Consider the following 11,113-nt stretch of genomic DNA (forward strand, 5'->3'; position numbering starts at 1 on the left):
AACTCTGCAATCAACAATCACAAACATATAATTGTTGGTCGTTTTATACTTGCGTCACAGTGACAGTTGACCATGCGCTACAATTGAACTATTTAAAATCACAACAGAATTAAAAAAAATACTAAAACCTTCATATATCTTAGTTAATGTTACTAATTAACTTAGCTTTAAATAAAGCGTTAGTTAAATGGTTGTTGGTAAATAATCAAACATTCAAACTTACTCCCTGCTTGGCATGAAGCCGGTGCGATGAACCAAATCAAGGTTGCAGCGAAAATCATTACGATGAGATCTCTTAAAACACAACAGGGGCGTTGTAAAGAAATACACTAGTGACAAACTTGAACCTGCGTCTTCCCTGAGCTTGATGTCATAATATACTTTAAATGTAAAATAATTTGATTACCTTTTCACAAAGTGGTGCATCATTCCTCCTGAATCTTTTAGGCGAAGTTTTCTCAAAAAAACAACTAAAGTTTTTAAAGTTTCTAAACTGTAAATTATCTGAAAGAGGTAAAAAAGGATTAACCAAGCTGTTTAATTAACCCGAAATACTGAATTTCTACGTCTGCGGGCACGATGGTTTCCAAACGTATTTTCCGCTTTCAGCAAACCAGGCAGATGATTGTCACTTCCCAAGCCCTGCACGTCAGCAAGACTTCCTGTTACGCGTAATCAAACATATTGTTTCCAATATTTGTTCCGCTGTTTACATTCTCGGGCGAAATTAATACGCAAATTAATTTCTGTGCACAAAATATTTACGCCAAATGCCGCAGAAGTGATGGCTAATACTTTTTAAAGCGAAAAATATTTTTGTAAGTTTTTGTGTTGGGCAACTAGATTAAACTCAAAACACAGTTTGCAAACCAATTGTTAATTGCAGCAAAAATGTTTGCAGCTCGAACTGACATTGATCACAACAACAAATTCCCAGGAATCCCGCTATTGGTGACATTGATTGACGTTTCCTCAGCAGTTATTGCGCAACGAAAATTCCAAATCCATTTTATTATTGATTTTATTTAAACGCATGTGTTATTAATAGAACATTAAAATAAAACTGATGCAAAATATAATAAAATACAACCAAGATTTCACAATTTAAACGCAGATCTTAAGATTTTTTTAGAACTAAATGGAGACAATTTTACCAGCTTTTTATCTTATTTGGAACATGTTCTCAATTTTGAACCGGTTATAACATTTGAAGCACGATTTTTTGTTGCGCAATACGAACACCTGTGACATCACAAGTAGGTTTTATGAAGCACAATTTCGTTTTTACAGGTTCAATGCTTTTTGCTTTTGTTCATGCCCCAACTAACAATGCAAAGGAGTTTAGTTCGCAAATTGCACAAATCACAACCAAGCACAAACAATTATTATTATTATTATTTTTTTTTTGGGGGGGGGGGGGGGGGGGGGCATTGCTTTCAGTCTACAAGGTTGGCAACCAGCGATCTAAAAACTGTTTTGCTTAAGTAGACCTACTATACGTCCTCTTTTTGGAAGACATGTTTTACGCAAACGCAGGGCTGGGGAAAAATTAACAACAGTTTGCGCCCTACCAGGGTGGATCAGGAAACGTTTCGGGCTATGTGCAAAGCCGTTCTCCTCTGGTCCACGACCTTCATTGGTAATAGCGGTGTCCCTACTCTATTTCGTCTACACCGCGGCCAATGCAATGTGGTGGAGGCCATGGCCAGGCTGAGTTTCTAAACGCACCTTATTTTAGCTAAAGCCATTTAGCAACGCGCCACACCTAGCCAAAAATCGTTCTAAGCTAAAATCCCTACGTGGCGCGCGAATCCAAATGTACCCCACCTATGTTAGGCTAGATTTTTCGAGCCTATGCCTGGCTATTTGTAAATGCTTGGTGATCGGCTGATTTTGTATCACGCCTTCAATGGGCCTGGCGTACTGTGATTTATGTTTTGTTTAGCTAAACTATTGTAGGTTGCTGCGGAGTATCGTAAATGAATTCACCTGTATCAGCGACACAAGGTTCAATTGAAAACAGCCATCTGAAAAGGGGGATTTAGATTCGACTGAAATTTTAGGTCTTGTGGCTGAATATTCTGTTTAGCAATAATCTTTTATGTCTGTTCGGTGCATCACTACTTAAAACACTTTCTTTGACTTTCTACCTCTTGTATTGTCTCAAAGTCGTTCAACACAACCACCTCGTTTCTTCCAAGCCTCACACCCATTATCTTCCCGTACTTCCTGCTCCAATCACGGAAAGTTCTTGGAGGAAATTTTCCCAAAATGGGACCACTCCAAACACGGGTATTCCCCTGGGGCCACGGGGAAAACCCGGGTTTTTTTGGTAGCAGTAGTGGGTCAATATAAACACGACGAACCAAAGTAAAAAATCGCTTTGGTTCCATTTTAGAAAGTGAATTGTATCAATTATGTTGTTACCAGCAAAATTCATTGCGCACTGTCAGTACTACCCCGTAAGCCCGCCTGAATCAGTATGAGAAATCAGTTTATTTAAACATATGTCGTCGCGAACCTACATAAAACTCCTAACACCTGAAGTCATCTCGCCGGTTTTGCTGCTTTCCGAAACAATAAACTTTTGCAGTGCTCTACAGCTCATATAGTTTTGTGACCCCATTGAGGTCACCAGCACACGCAAATAGTTCGTTTAAAACAGTTGTTACATCGCCATTGTACATATTATTATGTTTTTTATGTTTCCCGCCAGTGGCCTTGATTCCTGTGTACGACGCAATGTTGTGCCACCTGGAACATTGTCTGTCACACTATCGGTGCTTATGATGTCACAACCTTGGCATTGTTTTACCGAAGTCACGTCTTGTATGCGGGGCTGCCTCGTGTTTATTAGTGACTGGAACTTACCGCGTCTGCATGCGTTTTTAACTGGTCAGTTATGTTTGTTTTTAAACGAACAGGAAAGTTATGCTGTTTAGAAACTGAATCGTCCAATGTGTGACTTGTACATTTAGTGACCGACGTGAATTCCGCCGTCGTCCACCCATGTGTTTTTCTGAACCGAACTGTGTTATTCCGGTAAGATTATTGTTGCTTAAAGTTTTGCCGTCCGTCACTAGTGTGATTAAGTGATGTTTATGTGTGATGTTATTTGATGCTGTGTTTACAGACCTTCTACTGATCGCTTGCATTTAAACGACACCAGTCCTTTAATAGTTTGGTAAGCGTAAATGTCATTAAAATTCTGTCCCTTGCCTTGTCTTAATTTGAACCTGTTTGCAGAAACCGCCTTTTGACCACTTGTACTCGCCGTGCTGCCGTACTCTCGAGCGCCATCCTTCGGCCATATTGTAGAATAAAAGAGTTCGTTATATAGCTGCTGGCGTCTTGGAGTTTGAGCGCAAGGAAAGACGCGTTAAAGACAGTTTTGGGAACATAAGCGATCGCCCCTGCTGTGATGTCTGGAGGTACATGGAGTCACGCCATCCGATAATTAAGACAGCGCAACAACAGTAGTTCTCAAACTTTTTCATAATTTTTTTGAAAACCCATTATTTCGAGGGCTCACGGTCCTTAAACTGGATTGTGTATTTCAGAAAAACGAAGGTTGATTGCAGAACATTAGCTAGTTATGCAAAATCGCACATTTGATTTAAACTGATTCAGTGGCACGAATTGACGCCTAATAAAATTGTGGAAATACTTCAACCAATTTACGGTCCATCCCAAATTGCCTCGCGGACGCAAGTTTGAGGACCGTTGGTTTGAAACATTCGTTCCACAAACGCAATTTGTTAAGTATGTTGAAAAACTCATATTTCTAACACGAAATGCAGGGTTGACAAACTGGTTTAGTGTAACATAGGAAACTTTCATAGGATTTGTTTCATTAAAGTTGTCGTTTTTTAATCAACAAAATGTAGGGTATAGAAAATCAGTTAACCGGGCAATAACTTTAAGTAATAAAGTAAATAAGCTGACTAGTACTTAAGCCCTTAGTAGATGGTATCTACAATCATTTGCTTGTGATTACACAGCCTAGATGCAACATGTTGCTTCCCAAGTGTTAAACTCTCCATTTCTTAATCCATTTAATAAATTCCAAATAAACATGCGATAAATAAACGAATACAAACAAATGTTCGGTTCACAAAATACATGTAAATATTCTGCGCAGGAAAATACAAGGCAAAAAATCCACCTAGCAAGTCTTCCTCAAAACAAAATTGCCAAACAACATTTAAATGGAAAAATTGAAGCAGAAATTGCGTTCGTTTTCTTCAAGGTATATTAAAAGGTGGAAACCATTAAATTGTACAAATTAATAACAAAAAAGTCCTTTTAACCAGTAGCCTAACTACGTTGCAGAGTATTAATAGCAAGGTATTTGAATACGCAATAATAAAAACAGTCCGGCATTAAAAAAAGACGCACAAATTTAAACTCAGTGTTATACAACCAACGTAAGTTGCGGATTCATAATAAACCACATTTTAATTCACGGCAAATTCTGAAACCAAAACATAAAAACAACTAAACAAGCTGTAATGTAATGAATGAATATAAGTAAAGGAAACAAACGTTTTGTTTTTAGGCCCTAAAACGTGAACGACAATTGGAAACTTTAAAGTAGGATTTTTCTTTTTAGTCACATTTGTGTTCCCTTTAGGCACACCCAATGAACTGATGGACACATATGAGATACACAACAACAACGTGTCTTACTAGAATTCTAGTAAGGCGACACAAAATTGTTTTATCGTTTCAGAAAAGCAAACGAAATTTTCATCATATTTTTTCGTAAGGTAAACTGCAAAAAATTATTCTCAACAATTTCGATGTTCACAAAACACATTGAATTTAAATGTCAGTGTCAACTTTATTTGACGATCTCAACCACTCTGTCTCCTTCTTGGTTTATCTCGGCATTGGGTGTCATCGCTAAATCCGATGAGCAACTTATAGAAGCTCGCAATGAGGATATCTTTTCCCCCACAAATTGCTTTGCTTTATACAATTGATCTTCGATTGCCTTTGAGTAAAGCAAGGGATTGAGGGCGCTGTTGATTGGAAGCAACAAACAAGCGCTCAACACATAAGCATCTGGTGGCATCTTGATTCCTCCAACACTCAAATATCCCATGACACAAATTGGAATCCAGCAACAAAAGTCGGTCACAATCAATCTCGAGATTCTCTTCTGCATCTTGGAGCTGACATCAGTGCTCCTGGACCCTTTCATGCTATTGCTCTGCTTGTAGATAAGAAAATATGCAACCACCATGTAGATGAACATGAGAAAGTTGATTGTGATGAGGAATGTTGAATATTCCCAAGCAAACTCACTGGTTTTGGCAAACAAACGTGGCATACAGACACTTGTTTCTCCATAATATCCAAACTCTCCCTGAACAGTATTTCGCGGAAAGGCTGTTTTGATTGCTTTTTTTACTTCGTTCCAGCTTTCAGGTTTCACATTGGTAATTCTTTCTGCAAGTAGAGACATGTTTTTCCTTGAAACAAAATCACTTCCAAAGAAGTAGTTTGGAAACCAAACATCAGTTACAAAATATTCAGAAGTAACATTCAGCAAAGGAATAGTTGCCAATAGAATAGATGAAATCCAGCAAAACACTTCAGCAAGTAAAACTCTTCTCACATCAACACTTCGAATTACAAATGGTTTAAATGCTGATACAAGGCGAAATGTGGTCATGGTTGTCATAGTAAAGGCAGAAGCTTCTGAAGACAAAACTGCAAGCGCTCCAAGTCCTGAACACAAGCTACTAGATCTCCATTCCTTGTCAAACAAACAATACGAGCCAGAAAATCGAGTTCCTTGCACAATGACAACAAGCAGATAAATGCCCATTAGAAAATCAGAAACACTCAGATTTAGAATAAAAACGCTGGTGTTGACAAAAACGTTTTGATCCTTTTTGGCTTTTTGTAGGCCGCGGATAGTTGCAACAAACACAAACAAATTTCCTCCTAATGCTAACAGTGACATTATCCAGAAAATTCCTCGATAAAACGGATTTGAAATCATTTCATTGACATCTGCAAATGCATTGCCGGCCAAGTTTACACATTCGTCACTTCCGTCCGAACAATCCCGAATTCCATTCTGCACGAGTTTCAATTCAATCGACAAAGGCTCCTTGTTTGTGCAATAAAATCTTTTCTTTTCACAGCGGCATCTGCTTTCATCAGATTTATTGTCACAATCAATAATTCCGTCACAAAGAGTTTTTCTGTCTATTGATATCCACGAATCACTTTGGCAATAATATCGAGTTTTGTGACATAAAGCAGAAAATTCATCTGAACCGTCGGAACAGTCAACTTTTCCGTCGCATACCTCCGTGCTTTTCAAACTAAATCTAATAGTGGAAAAACAATAAAACGTATTTGGACAATTTATTTCGCCAAAATGCCCAAGTTTGTCGCGTGTAGATCCGTCACATATTGATTCCAACAAATATCGGGCTTTGTATCCTTGACTTAGGCCCCACTTAAACTTGGTTCTCAAAAGCACATTGTCTGTTTTTGCACACTTAAATATTTCGTCAAGACCGAGGCCGTCAACGTTTTCTGGTAAACATTGGGTTTGTCGTGCTTCATCCGAAACGGAACAATATTTAGTGTTAATTTGATCGACACACTGTACACTAATGTTGCACAAAGTCTCTTCTTGGGAAATGCAAGTGGAACTATTGTGACAATGCATCTGATTTTTGGGACAATCTCCTATTATTTTGTCACACAAACTCTGATTTGGACATAAACATTCATCAGAAATATCAAGGCAGTCCACTATTCCGTCACAAACTTGCTTGGGTGATATGATCAACTTTCTATCTAAGCACTGAAAACATTTGAACTGTCCATTAACAAAACAACGATCAGATTTGTCAGAACACTGAGCCTGTGAATCGTAAACGTTGGCTTGGGGCAAAACACAAACATCTTGTCTGGCTGATCCAGAGCATTTAAAGCCGAATCCTCCTTTGTTTTCGTCGCTTTTGTCATTGCAACCGCGAACCGAATTGCCAATTCCATCGCAAAAGTAATCGTTCAATATCAGCTGTTCATCTTTGCAAACGAACATGTTGTGACAAAAATTAGGATTTTTACATTGGGCGGTGGCACAGATAACTTTCTCTGTTCCGCAACTGTTGATGTTATCAGCGCATGAACGTTGAACAACTGAATTGCACTTTGCCGAGACTGTCGAATGTACAAGATACCTGGCAAGTTGTTCACTCTTACAAGTTATAGCAAGCATGGAGCAAGATCCACATGTGATGTTATGGTAAGTGCAGAGTTCGTCACTCCCATCAGGGCAGTCTTTAACGTTGTCATTCACCCAGTCAAAAGGTATGCATCTACCATTAGATGGGCAATGTTTGTTACCAGGATCACATGGACATCTTGCGTAAATTCCAGAGCAGTTACATGTATTTTCTGACTCGTCACTTTCATCAAAACAATCACGATTTCCATCACACAACAATGATCGGTCAATACAACTTCCCTCTATTCCAATGCATTGTTTTGTTCCAACACATGCACATTGAAACTTATCAGCTGGACAAGTGCAGTTTGTTTCATCGCTCCAATCTTCACAGTTTTTTAAACCATCACACCGCGTAACACTGGGAATTAAACCTGGACCAGTACAGTTCTTGTTCTTGTGACAACTGCATTGAAACTTATCAGGTGGATAGGTGCAGTTTGTTTCGTCACTCCAATCACCACAGTCATTTTTTCCATCGCACTGTTTCCTTCTACTAATACAACTTTTCTTAATTGAGGAGCTGCAGTTGTTTGTTTTGTAACAAGCACATTCAAAACTGTAATCAAGATTGCAAGTAAAAGTGCAATTGACTTCATCACTCCAATCTCCGCAGTCATTTTTTGTGTTGCATACCCTTTTTCTCCCGATGCAATTATTATCACGAGGGCAGTACCCTGTTTCGAAACAATCACATTCGAACTTTGTAGCTGGACAAGTACAGTTAAGTTCATCACTCCAATCTCCACAGTCATTTCTTCCGTTACACTGTTTATCTTTGCCGATGTAACCTCTTTTCGATGTACAGTTTCTACTTTGGTAACAAGAACATTCAAACTTGTGAACAGGACAAGTACAATTAACTTCATCGGTCCAATCACCACAGTCATTGTGTCCATTACATAGCTGTTTTTTCTTAATGCAGCCATTACCCAAAGTGCAGTTGTGGGTTTTGTGACATTCACACTCAATTTTATTAGCGGGACAAGTGCAAGTTTCATCACTGCCATCTGGGCAATCCATTTTTCCATCACATCGCCAGGTCTCAGGTACACAACCAAATCCATTTTTACAAGTGGTGTTGAAGCAGTCACAGTGAAAGCTACCTTTGGGACAAATGTCACCGAACTCGTCGCTCCAATCCTCGCATTCTGCCCATCCGCTGTTTACCTGCGACATCTCGATGCATCCTGGTTTGCGTTCGCACCGACCGAACTTTTGACAAGCACATTGGAACATTGAAGAAGGGCAGGTGCAGTTGGGATCACGATATGGTTCCTCACACACCGAGAGATTTGCAGGTTCTGTAAAATTGTTTTGTCAGTTGCGTTTGCTGTTCGAAAACAAGGTCTACTAAACTTTATGCCATTTTTAACCAATTGTGTCAACAAACAAGGTTTGTTTAATTTGCGCAAATGTTTAATTTGTTAGTAATTTAATACTTACTTGTGAAAAGTCGAGGAGCGAGACTGAAATCCTCACCCGGACATTCACCTTCCACGCATCCGATGATAAACCATAGAAACAATAACCACAACATTGTTATTTATCTATGGAATTCTGAATAAAATCAACATTTGAATTAAACTGTGACAAACAACATTTTGGTTAAAGTTCGACTAAAAAACTTCAAATGCGGAATGTGTAAAGTTGTTGTTCAGTTGCATCGGGGCGATTTTTTTGGCTTTTTTCATGCATCTAGAAAGGTTGAATCATTTTCGCATAAAGTATCTATCATCGACCAGTGGGCACAAACTTCAGTTACAGATGTACGGATTGTATCACAACAGTGACATGGAACAAAACTGTCATTTAAATTTATTTAAATAAACTTAAATCTTTCATAACAGCAGATCACAAGTAATTTTGCTTTTGGGTCTGCATCCAAATTTGGAGATAAATCAACAATAATAAATCAACAATAAAACTTTTTTATATCACTCTATCGCTTAAAATAAATTAAGGATCGTAAAGCATTTAATCAACACTGTTTATTAACCTTTACTCTCTAAGCTGTTTTGAATCTTAATTTTTACGTCCAAATGTTTGATACAAATAATTATTGTGATCATCAACTGGGGTTAAAACCGAAACCTACATTGCTATAAAAAATGAACAACACAAAATTACCGCGTTTTTTAAAGTGGCTGTCACCAGACGGTCGGACTAAAAGCTCATATGCAAGAAACCCATGCACACTGACCGCTATTTACACTACACGTCTCACCATCCACGGCACCAAAAACTTACAGTCTCCAAAACGCTTTACAACAGAGCCAAAACACACATCAGAGCTACCTCTATTCACAAACACCAATGCAAGAATGTTGCACGCGTGTTACGGTTTCCCGCTTGCACCACATGACAAATAACACGACCACCCCACGAAACAGACAGTTTAAATCATTCACTTGCTTACGTCTAAATCTAAAAAACGTCTAAACACAGTTGGGCAGTTGCTACGAAGACCAAAAGATGCCACGATACCGTACAGGAATTATTTACCAGGTGCTTTGCCGTGATTCCGACATGGTTTACATCGGCCAAACCAAGCTAAATCTAAATTCGCGCCACAAAGAACACGAAATGGCAGTCAAAAACAGGGGAGGTAAAAAGTCCGCCTGATGCGAACACGTTTTGGAATGCGACCACAGCATTGATTGGAATATTGTCCAAATCTTTAAAACATCAACCCAATGGGTCGAAGATGTTGGTATTTGAAAGTTGCCTTACAAATTCAAATGTCTCAAATCGCAATAATCACAGAAACTTAAGCCCATTTTACGGCCAACCTCCCCAGCATCTAATGGACATTAGATATGCACTGTTGTATTGTGGCGCACGCAACTCTTCAAGGCCTTTGTTCACATGTAATTATTTTATCGTATCTAGCTGTTTTGTGCGTTCGCAAATACTTTACTTCATCGGGCCGAAGAAGCCTTACCGTTCTGGTGGACGAAACGTCAACAAGATCGCAAAACAACTAGTATTTATCGGTCTAAATACTACAACGACGTAAAATCGGAACAACCGAAGAAATTTTTCACGGGGTTCGAACCCACAACGCTCTCAAGCAGGCGCCCCGAACTATTCGGTCAAGATTCTGCACTGGCCTAATTTGTTGCAAATTACAGTAGTGCACTACCCCTGCATCCTCCTACAACACATCGGTCGTTAAGCACTGCGCTTGACCATACAGAACAACCGGCATTTTCAAGGTTGCAACTTTACAACAATTACCCCATTTGCCTGGTGAATTATCAGCGGTTTATTATGTTCAGCAATTCAGACCTCAATTTACAATCAACATACCGCTTTGTTGAAACAATTATAAAAGTGTAAAGCGTTTCGCATGACGCCATTAGATCGATAGCAAACCGCATTACTAAAACCTACAGATAAACAAAAGGCAATGGGAATAGACTTTATGGCGCCATGTTTTTAGATACCACGTTTATTAATGGTTCAAGTTTATTAAATTATCAAAGCATAAGATTCCAATTTATATTACAATCTTTATCCACCAAGCAATCAGCTGGGAGATTCTGGTTTAAAGTTTAAATACTGTACTACCCTTATTAATACCTAAACTGCTCAAGGGACATTTAAGTAATAGAAGGTCGGTAGCTGCAGTTTCAAGCGTTCGTATATTAAGTGCAGGGAGCAAAACCAATATACGAGTAACTTTATTGTTGGTACGCTTTCATAACAAGAAACCATTACAAATACAGTGGCGTTTTCAACGATTGACCAGATAATGTGTTGCTACATTGTGTAAAAAAGGCTAAACTTACGGCTAGTCGGGCGTAAACAGATACACCAAATCTAAATTATTTAAAGCAATGATAAACT

The 11,113-nt window shown here is 38.7% G+C and overlaps 1 protein-coding gene across 1 annotated transcript; it reads right to left on the reverse strand.

Moving 5' to 3' along the window:
• Nucleotides 1-4,563: 4,563 nt before the first annotated feature.
• On the reverse strand, nucleotides 4,564-8,801 carry LOC145228027 (uncharacterized). The gene is made up of 2 exons (XM_080092998.1): nucleotides 8,708-8,801; nucleotides 4,564-8,565 (listed from the first exon to the last, which is right to left on the reverse strand). The coding sequence occupies exons 1-2, from the start codon at nucleotides 8,799-8,801 to the stop codon at nucleotides 4,844-4,846; spliced, it is 3,816 nt and encodes a 1,271-aa protein (XP_079949124.1). The 3' UTR covers nucleotides 4,564-4,843.
• Nucleotides 8,802-11,113: the final 2,312 nt, after the last annotated feature.

The sequence above is a fragment of the Phallusia mammillata genome, chromosome 5, assembly GCF_965637545.1.
Source record: "Phallusia mammillata chromosome 5, kaPhaMamm4.hap1.1, whole genome shotgun sequence".
NCBI classification, from domain to species: Eukaryota; Metazoa; Chordata; class Ascidiacea; order Phlebobranchia; family Ascidiidae; genus Phallusia; species Phallusia mammillata.

Bases quoted from the DNA above. Each gene is read 5' to 3' on its own strand.
- LOC145228027 (XM_080092998.1), bottom strand. From the start codon at position 8,801: ATGTTGTGGTTATTGTTTCTATGGTTTATCATCGGATGCGTGGAAGGT. The intron at 8,566-8,707 runs GTAAGTATTAAA...ACAATTTTACAG, and splicing joins CGCTCCTCGACTTTTCACAA to AACCTGCAAATCTCTCGGTG.